General features: G+C 41.1%; 1 protein-coding gene across 2 annotated transcripts; it reads right to left on the bottom strand.

Moving 5' to 3' along the window:
* Positions 1 to 11: 11 nt before the first annotated feature.
* On the bottom strand, positions 12 to 21401 carry prickle1b (prickle homolog 1b). 2 transcript variants are annotated; one of them, XM_056748380.1, is made up of 8 exons: positions 9916 to 10070; positions 6673 to 6855; positions 4582 to 4695; positions 3871 to 4005; positions 2838 to 3041; positions 2558 to 2744; positions 1622 to 2467; positions 12 to 1516 (listed from the first exon to the last, which is right to left on the bottom strand). In XM_056748380.1, exons 1-8 carry the CDS (start codon positions 9949 to 9951, stop codon positions 630 to 632), a joined length of 2592 nt encoding a protein of 863 aa, XP_056604358.1. In that variant the 5' UTR covers positions 9952 to 10070; the 3' UTR covers positions 12 to 629. The 2 variants fall into 2 exon arrangements, with proteins under 2 accessions (XP_056604358.1, XP_056604359.1); XM_056748381.1 differs by lacking the exon at positions 9916 to 10070 and adding an exon at positions 21179 to 21401 and having other exon boundaries at positions 13 to 1516.
* Positions 21402 to 21609: the final 208 nt, after the last annotated feature.

Raw genomic sequence — 21609 nt, forward strand, 5'->3', positions numbered from 1 at the left:
AAGCAAAAAATCAAGTTGCAAAAAATTTATTAAATCTTTCATAAATTGTTTTATTGATGTTTAAAGGGGATAGTATGGTAACCTGTAATTAAAAGTACATGATGGAGGAAAGATCCCCGACCAGCACTGGTTAAGCCCATAAGCATCATGGACAGAGAAATGTTAAGGGGCGCGGTTATTTCACCCACAAAGCAACTTAAAAAGGACATTGAACGTGAATAGTGCATGTATATTTTGCATTTGCAAAACCCTTGCAAATGGCAAACCTTAATTTTGTTCTTTAATAATCATAACTCCATCCATGAGGCCAGTAATTGTAATTAAACATTTAACATATTTGGATATAAAAATATCAGTCTTCCAATCTTAATTTAACAAATATACAATGCTTGCACTGTTAAATAATTATTTAGTAATTCTACATGCTACTCAGTAATTTGCTTTTGGCAATAATGCTTTTGCTATACAATGTACAAGGAAATAATGCGAGTCCAATGTGCATACAACACCAACAAAACTAGCATGCTGTTCTTTCAAAGACGAACTTAAATCTCAAATAAAAAAGTTTTGTCGGGCATGTATTTGTTCCAAGTGCAACACATGTACACTGGAGATACATAGTTTGAAGTCTAAGAAATAATGCAGTTCTTGCCCTTGTGACCTTTCTTTTTCGATTTGGTCCGTGAGCCGAAAGGTGGCGTTAAAGCTGTAACACGTGTCGGAAAGTCCTCTGTGTAATAATGAAAGCTTTGGGATCGAGGCTTGGGGATTGGCTGGCCAAGAAAGAATCCTTCTTCCTCAGACTCTGAGGATGAAGAAGAACATGTGGAACACCAGTCGTCTTCATCATCACAACAGTCTTGGAAGTGTTGGGCATAGTCTGATGGCATTTGGTGGTAGGGGTGTTGACTGTGTGTAGATGGATTAAGAAGGATACCGTTCCTTGGCTCTGGCCTGCTTGAGCTAATGATCTGAGGCACAACGTGCAGTGTTTGCTGCTCCTTTGGTAAATGTAAAGCATTTTCTGAGCGTGTTTTCCTGCCCTGTCTGTGTTTGTGGTGATGTCTGTTTGAGGGACGTCTGGGTTGCTCCTCCATGTGACGGGTCCGTCTGCGAGTCCTCTCACTCATTGGTTGTTGCCTCAAGCCAAGCCCACCATAATATTTCGTATCCACAACATCATCCGAGAACTTTACTTGTTGGGGTCTGGATTGGGGCTGGGATTGAGACATGGTCCTTCTCAACACAGGAAGATCCAACATCTCCTCTCCCCTATAAGGTGCAATTGCATCCTCTTCCTCCTCATCTTCTGCCTCCTGATTCCCAAGTGCATCCTCATGGTCCAGCTCAGAGTTTAGACTCTTCAGGGAATTAGCGCTCCTGTGAAGCATTGAGGAGTTAAGTGTGCCCATATTGCTAATGTTATCGAACTCTTCCACCTCTTGGTCCTGTTCTTTGATGTTTTGGAGGGAGTATATGGTCTGTCTTTCTTTGCTGTCTCCATCAACTGAAGCTCCTGAAAAATAAAGACGTCATGGGTAAATAAGATTTAGTTAGTAAGACTGATACAGACAGTTTGAGAATAAAATCTAGTATAGCAGGTGGGACAAAACATTCTTACCTGTAATATTTGAGAGTGCTAGAGAATCCATCGAGTCTCCCATGCTGTGCTCTGTCTTTCGAAGTTCACTAGTAATGCACTCCAGAGAATCTTCAAACCATTGCCTCGGCTCAGACCAGAATCCAGGTCCAGCTCCTTGATCAAGCTCCAGCTCTTGAATCTTTCTAGCACTAGCTGGCCCAGGGTGACTGCCGTAAGCTGAATCTCCGAGTCCGTCCTGAGACTGGGCCCAGTACGTCTCTGTGTGATGCTTCTTGCTTGCCAAATTGTGACCGCTGATCTTATTCTCAGGTTTATTCCTATTGGAATCAAAGTCTTTGCTCATCCATTGCTCTGTCTGCCTGGTGTCCTCTTTCTGGATGACTCCACGGTCTCCAAACTTCAGGAGCAGCTGGGTCATGTAGTCATCATGCTCAGCCCAATCCTCCATGCAATCTTCAGGGGCTTCCTGCTCTTCCCGATCTCTCCAGTAGTTGTCGTCTGTGAAGTTGAGTCTCTCCAGTTGATGGCACATGTTCTCCGTGTTTTCGCTGCAGGCATTAGAGATCCTGTAGTCTGTTGCTGAATAGAGTAGTGTCTGCTTACTCTGCTCTGTAGAGCGACTGCTCTTGCCCATTCGTATGCTGCGACGAGATTCCCGTGACTTGGCGGACTGGAAGGCTGAGTCGGACGAGTCGGAGGCATGGACGTCTTCACCTAGGCTACAAGATTTGGAGCAGTATATCCGACCATCTTTTGGAAGAAAGGGGCAGCCAAGCAGGGAGGTTTTGCATTGGGCGCAACAGAAGCATTTGTCAGTGGCGTGCCAGTGTACACCCTCATATGTCATCTGTGCGTGGTCTACTCCTGAATAAAAGGTAAACAACAATTGTGATAGACTGTAGTTTTGCAAAACAGCCTATATCATCACTCATTGATGTTCAAAAGATGACTTGCCTATGTTTTTCCCACAGGCCTCACAATACTCCGCATACATGGACTCGAAGCATCCACAGCAGAATGGTCGGCCGTCTTTCATGATGTACCTCTGCCCCCCTAATATCGTCTCGCATTCAAAGCAAGAGAAATGCTTCATGTGCCAGTGGCGACCCTCAGCTTCGGTGCACTCATCAGCAAAGATGATCTGTGAGGAGATGGAGACAAATTTATGACAAGTGTTAGATCATGTGTGTTTAGTTTGTGTATTGACTTGCTATAAAACTATAAAAAAGCTCACCTCATCACATGCTGAACACCTCGGTTTCAAAAGCTCTGCATGATGTCTGCCGCAGTAGATTTGGCCATTGTGGTAGAAATAGATGAGGTCTACCAGAAGCTCATTACAGGTGGAGCAAGTAAAGCATGCTGGATGCCAACAAGTCCCAGGACCCGCTCTTGAAGCAAACACTGCCATCTCTCCAGCCCTGATGTTCTCTTTACACTAAAATTCAAAGAATTCATGAGAATCAAAGGCAGGCATCCCTCTCATGTAGGCCGTTATAGTGCATTGTATTGGGTTTTTTCTCTACATTCTTGTTCGGAAGACCGACATTGTTTTAATCAAAACGGACCTCCACCTTAGTCGAAATAGCCTTCTAAAGACCAACTGAGCATGACGAAATGCACGATCGTGAGTCTTTTTATAAGTACTGTTGCCAAGGTATGCATTTCACAGCTGCTTCCCATTATTACTACATAGCCGTTGGCCTTGGAAACAGGGGTGTTGAGTGTCCCGCAAATTTTTTCGGCAATGGAAACCAGAGACCCGAGACCAGCTCTTCTGTCTTTTGTGGTGAAGGGATACATATGTTTTTTGAAAGTGATTATGATGCGAAGTCTTTTGTATGTGTTTATAAGTCTTCACAACAGGAAACAACACTCTGAGATTTCTCGCATGTGACGACTGAAGGAGAAGGTATTGAGCCAAAGACTGTGGGTTGTAAGCATGGCTACTTATAATCTTTTCCATGATTCGTCAGATGTGCTTCGGGTTCCTTTAGGATATAATTGGTCAATTTTGTCTCATTTCAGGTTGTCTCATTCGCCATGAATAATCAAAATTGCTTCCAAGAGAATCTAGCATGAAGCCGAAATGTAGTTTTGATTTCTCAAACTAGATTTGTTAAGGTCAGAATTAATGGGTATGGAAACAAATGCAGGTTCTCTCTAGCAAGACCAATATTGTATTTGAATGGGGACTGTTTAACTCATATTTTGAAGTCACATCTGACAAATTTTCTATGGACAAAAAAAAACATATTTGTACATACGTGCTCGCAACTGTGCTGCAGGCCTCTGGGAAGCAGTTTTGGGGTTCCCCGTCCGAGTGCCTCTTTCTTCCTCTGAACGCTAAACATGTGGAGTTCCCGTCTCTCCTCTTCGCTGAGGGACTGGCAGTATCGGATCTGTGTGAAAGAGATGAAGGTAAAAACATGTTTATTTGCTCAAATGAAAAACAGACAAAAAGCAGAGTTCACTTTCATCAAAGGCTTTCTAAGAGGCGTGGACAGAAAGCGCTTAATGCCAGTGTTTTGTGCATTTCTTTTCTCCCTACATTTCTCATGCTAAGCTGAAAAGTACACAAACCGGCCTCAGAGTTTACAATAGACTTGTGGAAGTCATAAAAGAAAACGAGAGACAAACGGTTTGCTCTGTTTGGCACTGCAGGGGGGTAAACAACGGTGCCACACTTGAAGGGCCGTTTAGATTTGTAACCCACAGTTATGCCAGGAATCTGCTAAAGCACACAGTTCTGGCTCTGACTGTAAGTATCATAAAAATCACAGGGGGACATTTATTGCTGCTAACGGAAAGAAGATACCCCCTTTGTGATACCACCAGAACATCTTTTATGCAAACTTTGTGGAATTTGTGTACATAGGACCACCCACACTTGCTTGTACCGAAAAGACATCTAGCATATGACATGTCATCACCGGCACTTTCAACATTCATTTTTCTTTCTTAAAGGTGCCTCGTACCTCATTGTCATGTGGTGGCAGCTGATAGAGAAGTTGTCTGATCCTGTGTTTCTCTCCTGGGCTGTTGACATACGGCACCTTCTCCTCTGGCAGGCAGGAAAAGTAGATCTGGACCTGACGGAGATAGCAGGCAAACGGAGGGATTAGGGTATGCTTTCAACAGCTGAAAGTTGAAATGACATGAGACACTAGCCTCAATCGGTGCTAAATCATTCAACCTGTCATACGAGCTTCTCCCAATTGTCTCCCCAACAAGGGGCGAGTGGGTGTATGATTGACTGGGACAAAGCGTTTAAACAGCGATGTCTGTCACTGGTGACCCTGAAGGATATTTATGAGGCAGTACACTATTAAAGACACTGAGAAGGAAACCCGGTGGAATGTCCCTTCTGTTAAGTGTTGCTATGTAGATAAATGCAGACTGGTATTCCTGTATCAGTTGTATGGTTGGGTGTGTATGTATGAGTGGGATTTGATACGGAGAGCTGTCATACAAATTGCCCTGAATTGACTCTAAACTTCTATTAGTGCATGAAGAAATCCTTTTTTTGCTAGGCTTTAATCCTGATTCGAAGATGATTATATACTTTGTAGAACTGAGAGAGAGAAAAACATTTATGAGGACATAAGGCCTCCCACTTCAAGTTTTGAGAAATGAGGGGAAGGTGGGGGTTACAAAAACAGATATTCAACTTCATTCCAGACCCTCTTTGACACTAGACCCCACATCCACCGCCATCGGTTTTGTGTGTGTTTGTGTATTGCCTTGTTTCCAAAAAGTGCCAACTAGCCTCCAAGACACAGGCTCAGTTTTGTTTGCTTACTGAACACAGCGGGGAATGAAAGCCGGTTTCTAAAGGGCCATTCTGTTGGGGGCTTGAAGCACACAAGAACAATACTGGCACTTTAAACCAATGCACTGAAGTGGAACAGTGGTGATATTTTGCTTGGTTTCTGATATCAAGTATTAGCGCACCAAAGATTTTTCAAAAGACATTTTTAGCAGGCATTCTTTAGGATTAAGAATGCATTTTAGAAGTACAAACTAGTGTATTTTGTGAAAAATACTATTAACGTTAATATCAGAATGTTTTGGTAATGAAGTAGATTGTTTAAGCATTTTTCCATTATAGGCTCCACTTGCTCACAATGGTCTCTGTGGGGAAATAAAACGCAACAGTTTGTACACTGCAGGGAGGATTCAAAGCAATTACTGCTAATTCTCATTCCTCGCCACGGCGTTTCTCATCCAAGAAAATATGGCACTTCTCAGTTTGCAAGAAAAATTTCTCTCCCTAGTTTTCCTAGCGCTGATGTAAGTGCTCTCTGGAGATATTTACGGCTTGTGTTGCCCTTTAAAAGTTTTTAGCTCTCACAGAGTAAGCCGTTGCCTCTATACAATCAAGGTGACTGTAACTCACAAACTCTCCTTTGTGCAAGTGTTATGCATGCCTTCCTCTTCTGTAAATCTACTGGATGGCTTCATGCCACCCATCAACGCCCTGTCAGTCATATGAAGGGTTTGGCCAAATGTCCTCAATGTCAAGGTTGAGAGGTCCAGTCTGAGCACAAGCAAAGAGCTTTGCAGACGTTGAACGTGTCAGCGTGTGGATTCATGAAGAGACGTTTGTCACTGACACAAGGTTGCGTGCAGCTGTGATTTTGGGCTTAGATGCCAGGGGCGCATGCGTTCCTAAAACCTCAGATGAACTCATGGTTTGAAGCCCCATCCACTTTCAAAAATCTTATACTCGTGTGTGAAGGCAATGCATTGCCAGCCGTCAGACTTCAAAAGCTTGACTGGTTTAACATCAGGCACCTAAATTGGCTAAGAATCTGACTTAGGGTAGAAACCACTTTCAAAACTTTGAGAAGCCTTAGGGCAGTGGGAGAAGGTCAGTGCTTTTGAAACTTTCAGAATTGCGGTGTAAAAATTGGATTTGTATGTTTTCAACCGAACAATTTTCAAGTGTATACAGGTATTTAAAGGATCAAGAACAAGGCCGTCTATATATGTCTCTACAGTTGCCTGACCTAGATATTATATTTTAGTGAGAAGACAATGGAGGAGGTATTATGTTCGAGTCTTACCTGATCAGGTCGTAGTCCAGGTGGAACCCAGGTGTACTCTTCCAGGGCGCATCCAGAGTCGTCATCAGAGGTTGAACTTCTCTGAAACCCATGTGCCACTTTGGTTCCTCTCGAATCCATCTCTGGTGCCCGGGTGATGGCCCGGATACCTGATGTAGTCTCAAGACTCATCAGATGAGGGCGCTGTTCAGGGTAAGAAAAAAAGTGTTTTGAGTATATTGATGTCAAAAAGTGTGATTTTTGGTAAGACAGCGCTGACATAAGCTGTCCATTGTAAGTTTTTTTTTCCTTGAGTCAATTGTCATTTTATTGTTTAAATATTTTACAAACAAATGTTTTTAAAGCTTAAAGGGTTTCACAAAAAGGTAACCATTCCAGAGAAATGTCAAGTCACTTTATTTATATAGCACTTTTTTACAATTTTCATTGTTACAAACCAGCTGACGATAAAACATATTGACTATAAGCAAAACATTTAAAGCACAAACTTGAGATAATGAAGAGAGGAAAAGTTCAAATATTAAACAGACTATAAATTCCCATACAGTATGTAATATGAATTAAAACGTTAAAATAAATATGTATAACATTCTGTGGTTACACATATTTATTCAGCTCATATTGACAATGAAAGTTATCAATAATCAAATTTCTTCTGAAAATGATCTATATTAAGATATTTAGTCCTTTGTGAACGAATGTTCTATCCAAAACGTCTTAAAATGAAGCTGGAGGGCAACATCTTGCACTGATATACAGTAGGGGGTTTAAGGTGTTTTCACGGTTTGGATTCTTTTGTCTATATGGGCCTTGAGGTAGAGAATGGCCAAGAACTTAAAACGAACAGGAAACTGTGCTTTGAAATGTCAGCAGAATCTTGCCTTTCAGTACGAGCCTTTAGCCACAGATAAGATGTCGGCGTGTACGTGAAGCAGGATTTAACACTTATCTCTTTCTCCAGGCCTCCGTTATCTTGATGCTTAAGCACTTCAGAGCACTTTTTGTCAGATAAAATACTTGAGGTTCTAAGGTGTCGAACTCTCCTACTACATCTGAGCGCTTTGACTTGCAAATGAAGCCGGTGTAGCGTGTGAACTCCCTTGTTTGGGTTAAGCTTCACAAGTTCCCTCTCAGTTTACCCCAAGTCACAGGGAAAGTCCTGACACCCCCAGCCATAAAGTGATTGACAGTTTAAAAAAATGTTCAGCCATTGGTTCGGTTTCCCAGTATAAATTTAGTTTAAGTTTGTTTCAGTTCATCTGTTATGATGAACATTTTTATCTGCAAATTAAACTAAAGAGAAATTGATAGCCAGGGTTATCTTGCAGTTGATGAGATTTTCCCTATTCTCTTAATGGAAAATGTAATGAGGTCCTTGATCACAATCCAACTTGCCTTCTATGACCCCACCAGTCAAATGGAAATGCAAATTCATTTCCCACATCAGTAGCCAGTGTAATCTCACTTCAACACAATTACCACAGCCAAATGATTTTAAATCTTTGGATATGGCCAAAGTTAAAGTATGAGTACGCATTCCAAGCTGCCCAGGTAAGAAGTTAACACTGTCACTCGATTCCATGATATGCTGATAACTAAATTAATCACATATATTAATGTTTGCAGAAAAGTTAGCGAGCCAGGTAGAGCAATATGGTAAACCCTCCTAAATTTGAGGTCGAAAAACGGTTCCAATGGTGCACAAACCTAATTACGGCTGTTATTATTTGTTGCACCGTGTCCACACCGGACGTGACCGGTGCCGCATCCAATGTGGATAAAATGTCAAGCTATAATGGGTTATAATGTGTTCGGTGTAGACACGGTGTTACACTATATTAATAACAAAAAAAATAAAAGCTGCAATCTATATATTTTGCCTCCACATTTCTGCTTAAAAGTAAGTTATTTTACAAACTTATCTTAACATCAGTTCAAGTCAAACGATGTCAAACTGACCTTTCCAACGAAACTGGACCCAAACAGCTGATTTTTGCTCCATAACGGTTTTTGTTTTGTTTATTGCAGCTTTATTATGTGAAATCAACAGTCCCACTGAACGTATTATTTTTAAAATAAAAAGGGTGAAACTTTTTCCTGCTAATAATTTGGTTGAACCATCAACCCCTTAACCCACAGCACTTTCTCTGCCAGGTTCTCCTTCCAAAAATGTTTCTTTGAGAGCAGGAAACGGCTGCTCTGGATTCCAGAGCCAACATATACAAGCCCTCACGTTACACCTTGTCACTCTCTGGCACTGACACAATGTGTGGCTTTGTGGCAAAAACAAAAACAGAACGGATCTACCCTGCCCTGTTTTCGAAGAAACGCGCGTTCGGGAGAGGTCATTTTTTAAAAGGCACAACAGAGAATAAATGCAAACAAGCCCCAGATGTACGTCTCTGATCTGACTGGCAGCTGGGAGTCTGGAGTGGGTTCTTAGCGCAGGCATGACCAAGTCAAATATAAAACACTTATGAAATAAAGAAAGACTGGAGTTTGGATTAACCGATGCTTGGATTACAGCCATTCCACTTTAGGGTAAAATTCAACAAGCATGGATGAAACTGTGCCACTGTAGTCAAGTTAAAGGTAAAGGGGTTTCTTGAATGGTGTACTAATGCAAAGTGGCATGTTAAAATAAGCATTTGTTTTCGCCAAGAATTGATACATTCAGTGCAGAGATCAAAGATGAACCTGAATGACACATACAGCACCTTACAAAGACATTTTGACATAAATCTTTTTGTATGACCCTGGGGTATAAAATAATTGTTTTTCAATGAGAGATTCTTAAGCATTTAAATCTGGGTTCTAGCCAATGAGAAAATAGTTGCAAAAAGTTTCTTGTATTTTCAATGAAGTTACATTTAATCTGTATGTGTTTGCCTAGGATTTAAACCTGTGACCTTGGCGTTGATTGCCTTGCACCGTGCTTGCACATGACCAGGAACAAAACTGACCAACCTCTGCAGCATTTAAACCAAAGCAAATACATATTTAAAGGTGCATATTTTGCTAGAAAAAAGTTTAGAGATTCAAAGTACTTGCATCACACAAAACTACTCGCCACACATTTGTATCCTGTAATTTTCACTGCTTCTTTCTGTCCGACATCAGAAACTTATCACACACAACCAGTCTGACTATATGCATTGCTAATGTGAGAAGTCAAACACCAACTCTCTGGTTTCATATTTACAGACTAGTTCAGACTTGATTTCCTTTCATGAAGCATCTTACCTCTGTGTAATGCATCCTGCATTGAGTAAAATGCATCCCGCAGCTTTCAGTCAAAAAACACCAGTCCAGCAAACATGTCCACAGTGATATCAAGTCCAGACGAATTTTGTCTAAATTCAACTATAGGTTTACTTTACCAGCGGTTTAAAGCATCAAAAACTTTAAACGCTCTTACCTATCTACAACCATACAAAAGAACAAGAGAATGCAATTGTCTCCTGTGTTTCCAAACACGGTCAACTGAATGCATCAATGTGTGTGCCAAGTGGCATGACTCCCTATAGTCAGACCCCCGGGCCAACCCCCTTTGCACTCAAGCCCCTCCCCCGCACTTCATACACTCTAGACTAGAGCGGCCCGTGATCCACCCCCACCCCAAAACAACCCTCGTCCGCATTCTTCCTGAAAGAGCTGTCCACATCCCATTGCAAACTCTCTTCAATCGACAGGGCCATTTGTTTTGTCCCTTTCATTCAAAGTCAAGTACATCCTGGAGGAGTTTGTTCGGCATTGAATGCGTACATCGGGATTTTACTTGCATAAATTGTAGCAACGCTCTGTTGTTTTCTACCAATGGGCCAGGGTTCCTGTTATTTCAACCACATTTGTCATGTCAAGGATAGAACAAAGGGTGCTTGGGAAATATATGTTAACATTGCAGACTAACACACACAGACAGAAAAACAATGATTATGTAACCGTACCTTACTGTGGAGACCTGCTCTTATTGCATACACTCGTATTTGCGACTTGTTGCCGTTAATCTATATACAGTATTCCAAGCAGTTGGGATGAGTGGGAATCAGCATAGAAATTAAATTTAGTGTATTTGTATGTAATATAGATTGTGATGATAATGTTTTTTTATCTGTCTATATAAATGTCTATTTATCTGCATACCCACATATGTGCTTACCTATGTTCTTAGACAGCCTGCTGGTTGTGAAAAATGACAGCTCGAGTTTGCCAACATTGAAAGCGTTGACCCTGTAACGTTCTCAAGTTGAAGGTATGATCCTAGGTCTTTAAAATTTGTGTATTTATGGCTAAAGCTGTGTATATTTACCTAGTTTTCACAAAGTCTAAGCATTAGCATAAGCTTCAATATCACCCCCCCCCCCCTTCCCTTAGACAGAGGTTGGTGTGCTGACAGTGATGATAGCCCAATCTCTCACCTCTATACTTCAACCGAATACAATGACCTTATTGTGTCGCTTCCTTTCCAATTCTTGATAATCTCACAAAGGAGAAACCGGTGATGCATGGGCCTTTCTTTTATCTGTAATTTAGACATGAGATTATGCTTGCTGGTAATAATCCTTCTGTGTTACACTTAGTTTCATAGAAAAAAATGGTTTGATATGTTTAAGGATTTTAAAGCGAGACGCAAGACCATGTTATGGCAATACTTAGCTTCCGAATGAGAAATGGATTGGACAAAAGACGGACCCTCCCTGCATGCATCTCTGTTTAGTCATAGCTGCTCAGACCAATGCAGACTACTTCATCACATTCCAGTCTAAATGTCAGATTAGTCTAAATAAATCCTGTGTGAAACTACAAGGCTGAACAATTGCTAAATCATCCTTGTTAAAAGTCTTAAGCTGGCCATAAAGCGAGTGTGTCATTCTTGAACCCGAGTTCAAGTGTCTGCTAGTTCCCACCCTTGTTCCTTTAGGACCCCCAACGATACACATTTTAGATGTCTGCTTATCCAAACACACCTGATTCAACTCCGATAAGGGAGCCATCCAAAAACGTGTACTGTTCTTGGTCCTCAAGTAACGGCGTCGGGAACCACTGTTCTAGATCAGAGAGATCTCGTTTTAGATGGCGAGATAAGATAGCGAGAGGAGGATGCCAAACAAAACTCATTCCTCTTCTGGTTTTTGGCAGCCGCTTTGAAGAACCACTTAACCATCTCGGTTAGCCATCATAGGAACCTTTGTTAGTAGCTTCTTTCGCTTTGTGAGATGTTTATCTGGGACACCTCGAAATAGCCGAAAATGCCATGAAGAAATTTAATAAGGAACGACATAAACTTAGCAGGTGTAGTGCTGCTTGAAATTCCAGGGAATCAAACCCTTTTTGGAAAAATTGGGTCCACACTACAAGTAGCATGCACCGTCCGAATTGTTCTCTGGAATTATGAAGGGTGGAAAACACAACCCTTCCTGCTTCCTTAGAAAGTTTTAAGTTTCAGTCTATTACCGCAAACCCTACACAGTTACCTTTAAATGATCTTAAAGGAAGGGAAGCTACGTGCCAAACACCTAAGCTTCACATCCTCCTCTTGCCATTGTAAAACAAGGCGGCCTTCCCCTGGCCAGTCATTATATGCAACAACGCATATTTCACCTCATTGCAACGCCAATTGACAAGCGTTTAAGAATGGATGCTGTCCTTCTGCATTCACATGTCAATGCTACCTAACTAATGATGCTTTTTCTCAATGATCTTTGACCCCCGCACACACCCCGTACCCTCAGCCCATCTCTCTTAGTCTTTAGGTTCTGTTCTCTTCTGTGTTTCCAACAAGGCGTTGAATTAATGGATGTAAGACAGTCGGTCCCATCCAGCTGCACGGATTAGAACAAAACATTGTAAGGGAAGGTTGCGTATTCGGTAGGAAGGTGTAGGTTACATTATCCAGAGGTATTTTTCGCACCAGGCTTCGATATCCCAACTTTCTCTATCACAGCATCTCCAGCATGTCGATGGTTCAATTGATTTGATAATGACTGAATCGGTGATTGTCACACCACATGTGTTGTGATTCACACTATCAGCTCAAAACATCATAGTCTCTGTAATGTACAATGCCGATGAAGTTCACGCCTGATAACCACTTTCAGCCGCTGCGATTTGGATATCTTTAGATCTGTTGGATTGAGCAACATAAAGGAGAGAAAGAGCTGAATCTACGGTGCTAACAAATAAAAGTTTAAAGCATAACTGTGAATGGAAGCAGACTTTCTCTGGAATTGTTTACAGACTACCATTATAATGTGCCGAGGAGCACAGTGTGACAGAGAAATCTCCTCAAAACATTAAAAAGATTATAAGATATTAAAGAGATTTATTTCACTTGACCGCAGCATAATAACTAAGCAGCCTGTAAAGTGTAAATGACAACTTTGAAAACAAGCCTTTCCAAACCAGTGCCGTGGACAGATCTGGTAAGCGTGGGGATGAAACATGAAAATGTTATTGATATTTTTCAGTTTAGTATCATTTTTTTTGTAATTATCGAAAATGAAACTTATCTAAAAACAAGCAAAGCCTTGGTCACACACTTTATCTGCTATACATGAAAGATCGGAGCGCACACAAAACTTCTGTTTTTCATACAGTGCAGACCACAAAGCATCCGCTCCTCCTGCAATTCACAAAATTCCTATTCACACCCATCATCAATCCATTCACACTCAGTCCGTAACACCGCTCAAGTCCATACTGAACTCTGAATTTGAATTGAATTGACTATTCGCACCTGGAAGCTGGCCTACAAACAGAGATTAAAGTCTCACACTCTGAAAGTGCCGCATCCATCAGCAGGGCTCAGGGATAAATGCTTTAGTGAGCGCTCTTCTCACTGCTGTGTTAATATTCAGAGTCACGGCCACAGGCTGGTGTGAGATATCGGGTCATAAAAGAAAACGGAACTTATGTGTGCCAAAACTTAATAGCCCGCCGTCGGGTGTTTTAAAGACACCTTCGCAACAGAGCAGGGGTTGTAAAGCGTAATAAAAGGACATACGTTCCGCTATAATCACGGTCTTGAATAGCTTGAGAGCAAAGAAAGGTCAGATTAGCTGGCATTACTTGCATACAGTTATGTGCAGGGACACGTTGTGTGATTAAATGCTCTTTTATATTTTTTACATAAGAGAGATTTAAACCTGACAAATGGTTTCAGCGCGTTGACTTATTTTGTTTAACAGTCTGAGAGTTGAGAATTTGTGTTGATCTCATGGTTGTTACAATTTTGTTATTATTGTCTCCATTTAGATTCAAACCTGGAGTCGTATGTAGAGTAATAAACTGTAATTTACACTGTAAAGTACAGCAATTTGACTTAGGTGTGACTGCCTCATAAACATATACGATATGGAGAAGATTATAGTAATGATGATATATGCAGTGCGTGTCAGGCACTTGAAGAGTCGAGGCTGAGCTTGGCCTCTCATCCACAGGGACCAGCTGCGTGTGTGCATGCATTTAGTTCATAATGGGTCCTGTTTTATTAGAGGCCTCCTTGCCCTCTCCTGCCTGCCTAATTTGATATCGTTAACTGATACATTCCACTTTAAAGGAGAACAGAGGTCACGCTAACCTCTACAGATGTGTGCTTGCCTGCAGATAGAAGGGACTTTTTTATAACCCCTCTAATATATGTTGGCTTAAAGGGAAAGGGAAATTTTATTGGCTTAAAGAATAAAGCGCTGGAATTACACTCATGTCATCTCAAAGCTGTTTAACTTTATTTTTTTGCAAAACACAAATATTTTGAGAAACATTGGTGAGTAAACGACATCGGCCCTTCCATTGCACAGACATGACACAACGGATACATTTTTTAAAATATCTTCTGTTGCGTTACACAGAATAAAGAGTCATATACAGGTTTTGAGTGACACGAGGACAATGCAATGAAACTATCATTTTACAATATTAACAAAAAGTTGGAGGTTGTGCTTTATAATAATGTCAGAATGCAAAACAAAACTTTTTTTAGTTCCCATCATTTGACTTCAGGGTCAAATTTGATCCAGTGAAAATGTTCTGAACAGAGAGGTTTAGATCAGGAAATGACCTGATGTTGCCCACATAAGCAATTTCAGATGAGCAACACTTTCTTTTTATGTATGTGAATGTATACTTTACACAAATGTGCATCTGTTAGTTTTAAAATTAGATTTTATCACATTAGTCATTTTAAGTTCTGCAACTTGTAATTCAAGGTGGTCTGAAAATGTCTTAAGGGCCTCACGTAGAGAGTTGAAGACCACCCAGCCAAACAACAACCCTTATCAAACTCCACCGGGCTTCTACTATGCTCACTGACCCTTTACTGTTACACATCCCAATTACAATCGCTTGCCTCATACCGAACAAACAGAGAACATCTGCTCCTTATGCCGTTGAGTGTGATTATTAAGGAGATTTGACTCCCAGGCCGACACGCAGAGGAAGCGCAACAGACAGGAATAACAAGGAGAGGTACGAGTGCGTGCAGTTTGTTTTTATTAGCGACGATACACTGCAACATGTAAAACATAAGGCTGATATGTTGCTAGTTCATTGGTTGGTTTTCCTCCACTTTTGTTGTGCAGATCAGGTGCTGATGATGTTATTGTGGCTTATTGATTTTTATTATACTGATATTATTCTGATTTACAGGAACAAAATACACAGTTAAAGCTGCTGCAATCCATTATTTATTTAGTTATGGAGCACATATATCCTAAGTCTTTGAAACTGTCTCCTTAACCCCATTTGCAATGCAAGCTTATAATAATGATTTTTAGCTGAGCTGTCGAGTACAAATTTGTGGGAAATGTTCATTTGAAGTCATTTGATTTCTACCCACGCATGGCTAAATACGTTCAAAACCGTTTTATCTTTCAAACAGAGATGGCGATATAGAGTCAAACGTTATAGACTGGAGCTTCAAAGTAGTGCCTTTTTGGGAGATTCATTCAGGTATCAGTGAACATCCCTCACACTTCGGGCCACCTACATTATTTTGAGAGCGCCAAAATCAGACCTCCGTCATTATGTTGATAAACCGTGCAACTCTGAATGCTATCTTGCATCATTCCCATTTGGAAGGTAATTACTCCCCTCCCAGCAGGGAAATGTAAGCCTGGGGTTTGGTGAGATGGGGGTGCGTGCAACAGTAATGACAATAGACCCCTCGGGCAGGTTAGTTATTAGGGCTTAAAACACACATATGTTCACACACAACGCCCTGTTACACAATCCGTTCCTTTTTCCCACAATTCATTGCCACTAACATGACAAGCTCACCGGTAATCACCCACCTCAATTTATGACAAACTCAACTGTACTTTCACCGTGAGGCTGTTTTGGAAGAGCGCTGCTTTGGGGTGACCGCGATGACGTGTAATACAACACTTTGAGTTGATATAGTAATTCTCACATAATGGCCCTCTGTGTTAAGGGGCCCCTCTCAAAAAATAATGCTATTTTGCTCCTTAAACGGCGAGATTTTCTTTTTGCTCGTGGTGTGAATGATCCTTTGAGTTTTAAAGAGATTTTCATTTTGAAGGGAAGTCTTATTGGAAAATTCCGTCACACAGTCGTACATATAACAGAGTTGCAAATAACGGCAGTATTAATTTATTTTTTAATGTTTGATTTGATGATGAATGTAATGTTCAAGTAGTCTACTGTTGCTATGGTAACCATGTTCACAGGGATCTGTTTGCCTCCAGGTAAAAATACATAGACTTGTATCATTTGCAGTTGAAAAATGAACGCTGCTGAAATGCATTTATCCCCAAATTCACTCTCTGCTTTGTTGGCACGTGTCAGTTTGATGTGATAATGTGTCTCTTGCAGATTATCCGATGATCTTAGAAACAGATTTCATTATATCTGTATGTGCAGCCGTGGCATGCATTTATTCAATGATGTGCTGCAAGCTGCATTTGGTTTTCCTCCGCAGATAAGTGAGAGAAAGGAAATGAGACAGAGAGAGAAATTTCGGTTCATTAGGCACAGAAGAAGAAATGGGTCACGGGAGTGAAACGTATAATGTAGTCAAGTCTCTCCAAGGAGCAACAAGTATATTATTGAAAGGTAAACCCCGCGGTCCCCAAACAGATGTCAAATACCCCTGGGGGCTTCTTCAAAGTTTCTCAGCAGGGTAAATTGCGTGCACACACACATACATGTTTCTGTACTGTTCTTTACTACTGTTATATTATTAAGGACATCTCATAGACAGACTGTTTTCATAACAAGCTGCTGATGCTTTACTCCAAAAATGTAGGCTACCTTGGCTGATTTAGTAAACTTTTGTATTGGGGAGAACTGCCTGAAACCAGTTTATCTATATTTTTAAAAACATTTTTAAAAACCATATCCAAACTTGTGTACACAATTTTGTGTGCAATTTTATAGGATTAAAGCCATAAAAGCAGGACGAGACGTCAAAACAAGCCTTTGCACGTTGCATTCACAGCCAAATGCGTTTGGATAATGAATCGTGTCATGATGTTTTCTCTTTTCCTAGAAAAGCAAACCGTCTGGTTCCGGGGTTCATTCATGTTAACACACAGCGTGACTCTTTACAACCTGTTACCAATGCGAGCGATTAAACTCCCAAACATTTTAAAGCCAAACAAGCGCACAATAAAATCTCTGTTTGGTTGCAAGTTTTCATTAGCCCGAAAGCCCCAAGCATTCATTAGCAAAACCCATGGTAAATGTCTTCCGTCCCGCACTCCACATGTGGATAATCCGTTTCAGCATTGTAGGGGTGTTGAAATCAACTGTCTCCTATCAAAGCGTAATATGCAAAGACACCTTTAAGCAAACTTTTAAGGTTAATTTCCGAAAAGTATAAACTCCATGGCACTAGCAAAGCATTTCTCTGTGCATTTGGGTATCCAGACCAGGCCGACACACTAACGTTTGCTCAACCATTTGCATCAATTTGTGGCAGGACTAACTTTGATTATACGACTGATATTCTTTTTCAAATGCAGTTCTGTGCCTGTTAAATGCAAGAAAGTGTCATGTGTATTCCTGTAACTTATTCTAATTTGTGATTTGTGTACGTGTATGTAAACAGGGATATCCTGATTGAATGTGTGACTTGAATTGGCTCAGTGATCTAATCTTTGGCTTATTTTAGACTCGGGAATGTCATGGCATTTGTGTAATCCGAAGCGGCAATGGACAATGCCAAACATCTGTAATTGAAATATCACATCTGCCCACTGGGTCCTAGTTTAATAATTATCTCTCGGAACAGTACACTCTTTAGTCTGATCATATTGAAATATTGATCCGCATTGCATCTCGATTGAAACAGAGGTGGACTTCGTTCATCTCCGCGTCCGTTGGTGTCGAGTTGCTCTTATCTCCACGCTTTGCTGAACGTCTGCCGCACGTGTTTACTCATCTCACACTTGCGCTTTGATTATAAAGGAGCTGCCGGCAGTCGTGTGCCTGACCGAGTGAAATCATTACCTGCCTTTAATCTCCACGTCTGATACGGCTGTCATGCGTAATTACTGCGGTGCCTAATAATCTTGCTCGTGTTAAACAAAATTAATTGCTAGGATCTCTTGGCTTTGCAAAACACCTTACCTCAAACCATTTTACCTGTCTCCCTTAGGTTGGTAGAGATGTAATGTGTTTTAATAGCAACCCACTGTTCCGCAGCCTCACCGCGATGTGCTTCGCGAGCGCCGCCAAGGCCAGACATTTGCGTTTCATTTCTCAAGCCCTGAGGAACCAGTCACTGAGTAATTAGAAACGACTCGAGCATCTCCCACACAGAGCCAGACAAGTGTGTTGACCTACAAGCTGTCAGTCATGGCGGGTTAAATCTACTTTTTGGGCCTTTGCGCTCAAATGATCGACGTTGCTTGGTTCTCGTGATGTTTTAGGACAGTGGAGAAGATTTTGCATTTTATTGCTAATCAGAAACAAAAGTTTGGAGCTGTTGATTTGCAGTCTAGCATGTTGCATTGTGGTGCTCATGCGAGGTATTTATGTTCGAACAGGGCATGTTTTATTTGTCCTGATCATTTATTTCTATAAAAAAGCAAAAAAGGTCTTTAAAGATTGCAATTCCAAAAATATTTGATCAGGCTATGTACTAGCATGCAATTGCATTGGTTTAGTCCAATGGTTTCCAGCCTATAGAACCAGGGTCCACCTCTTAGTCAGACCAAACCTTGAAAGACCTAGATTTGATTCTTCACATAAGTACATATAGTTTTTTGAATCTTTAAAGAAATTTTTTAGTTGTATATATCCTGGACCCCCACGGAGTGCCTTCACAGCCCCCTGATTGAAAGCCCTGCCTTTAGACTGTTTGGTTTGACTGTGATGTTGTTTTTGCTCCTATCTGTGGAAATCTATTATTTAAAGAGATGGTTTGGATTGGATGCTGGGCTAAATGCCAGCTGGCCGGTATCGGAGTCTGACTGTTTGACTCCATCTTCACAACTGAAGAGCAACTTGTCTCGGACCCCTATCCATGCTTGGCAGCGTTCACGGGCCGGTCGGATAGAAAGCTGCCAAATGCGTTTGAGGTGTGGGGTGATTTGCATAGAGAAGCACACGTCGGGGCCTCTCGGCATAAATAGGGCACTGTGAGCCCACTCTGCTCTCCGCTAGTAAATCAACATGGATTTATATACAAGCACTCCTCTGAGCATATCCTGTGGGCCAGATTTGGGGGTTAGAATCGCTCTTTCTGTCCTTTTTGTAGCTGCATTTGCACACGTTGACTTGTTCTTATACAAATGTCCCTATTCACAAACCAGAGAAAAATTCTTTATTGTATAAATTTCAGAAATGGTTCCAATTTAAAATCCCAACTACGCTGGTGTTGTTTCCTAAAACTTTTTTCTAGTCATGCAAATGTCTGTAGAACATTCCCCAGACTAAACATTTCGTCAATTTTTTATCACCAAATAGAAGTGCACTCCAAGTGACTTTATAAATCAAATTGTTTTCAAACTATTTCATTTAATTTGAAATCCAATGATAGAAACCATCAGAATCAGTCAACGAATAATGACCAACTTTAAGCACATCTACGAAATCTTTAGATCAACCGAGGAGGAAACGTCACATCATTCTCTACATTTCAGTCAGCTGAAACAGAGCTTCACATGTGGTACTAATGGCTCATTTATTAACCGAGTCTTTACATAACAATCTCAGATCTCTATTTGGGTGCCACATTTGGAAACCCGCCAATTATTTCCTCTCAAGTCACCTGAGACCCCCTAGGGGTCCGGTTAACTGGTTTGTCATTGAGTCTCATACAGAGTTTTGTACGAAATATCACACTGCTGAAAAAAACATCACCGAAATTCTAATGGAGTTAATGGTCACAATGGGAATTGTATTGGTTTCAATAGATACCGTAATGGACCCTGTGGGTCTATAAGGGTGATGTTTTAGTGGATGTTATTTGGTGGATGTGGACTGAAACACTAGAATTTTAATGTTTTTAAAGTTGATCGTTGTAACAGTTATTCTGCCAGTGACGTGGTCTTTCGGTCCGTTGTCTAGCAACGGCACTAGAGCCACTGACAAGGCCAAATTCCCCACATCAGAACAACCGCTAGGTGACACTAACACCTAATGTTCAACGAGCACGCAGTAGCCTACCAAATATATCAAACTGTTTGGAAACGGATTTTTTGAACTTTTAATTTTACAATGTCACATCTTAAATTACTTAAACCTATTTTTGTATCATAATACTACGCGCGCAAAAGCAATGATAAGAGTTGGCAAGTAACTGTGGCCAAACTTCAGGCAAATGCGCGCTGACAACTTAAGTCACATACAGCACAGACAATGTTCCCTACATGGAAATGATCCCTAACGGCTAATTTTTAACACGTAACAGTTTTTCTTTAGGGGACTGTGGGGAACAGGACTGGTTAGAATGCTTTTATTATGAGAACGATTGGGTCGCTTATTGTGCGCTACGCGACAAACGGTAACGTGAATGACAGGATAGAGAGTAACTATATTGCCTACCGTGACCTGATTGACAAGGAACAGCTGAATGCGAGGACGCACACATCTGGAGACCCGCAGGGGTTTCACTACCCTCTCCATATGCGGTATCTTACTGTGCGTCTTTACGCACTAGTTGGACAGTTGGACGCACAGTTCAAAACTATTATTGCACAAGTTCACAATGACTTCCATTATAGACAGCTGTAAATTCATGTTCAAACAACAGTTTTGTTTTAAGTTAGAGGTCAACATAACATTTTTATGCAATTAAATTCCAGTCAAATACGCATCGCGCACATGCATTCTAAAAGCGCATAGAAAGTTCCTATTGGTACACACACTTTCTTAAATCTCTGTTTTACTCTCTTTTGATACATCTCTTTAATTCAGTCTATTTTAATCCCACCCATGCTGAAAACCATTATACTTGTTTTCAACATGTTATTGCTGCTATTACAAATATTCAAAATACAGTTTGGATACGATCAGCATATTACAGAATAAACATACTTACGCAAAAGCAAAAAGTTGACGAAAAGGGATGAGCAGATGTAATCCTGTAGCTGTTAGGGAGTATTCACAACTGGTGTCATTTGCTCGCGTCCGGATGACATAAAATAAACCAGCGCTCTTGGTAGTGGACGCGGTAGGTTTCAGTATCCAAATAACGCTCACTGATGGGTCAACATAGCGGAGACGCAGAAAGCGAGTGTGAATCCCAGCTGCGATGAGTAAACATGAAGTCTGTGGCCCCGCCAGTTAAAGACCCCGTGTGTTCACAGCGCTGAAATGACATTAGTGTTTCTCTTCTCTGATTGGCTCAGTCGCGCAACCCCCACCAGCTCCTGTACAAACTGACATTCTTCCTTCTCTCTCGCTTTCCTAGGGGTCCAAAGTGACTTGAACATCCCTCACTGGTGCAGTGTGGTACAAACACCAACATAA

The sequence above is a fragment of the Triplophysa dalaica genome, chromosome 5 (genome assembly GCF_015846415.1).
Source record: "Triplophysa dalaica isolate WHDGS20190420 chromosome 5, ASM1584641v1, whole genome shotgun sequence".
Classification (NCBI taxonomy): domain Eukaryota; kingdom Metazoa; phylum Chordata; class Actinopteri; order Cypriniformes; family Nemacheilidae; genus Triplophysa; species Triplophysa dalaica.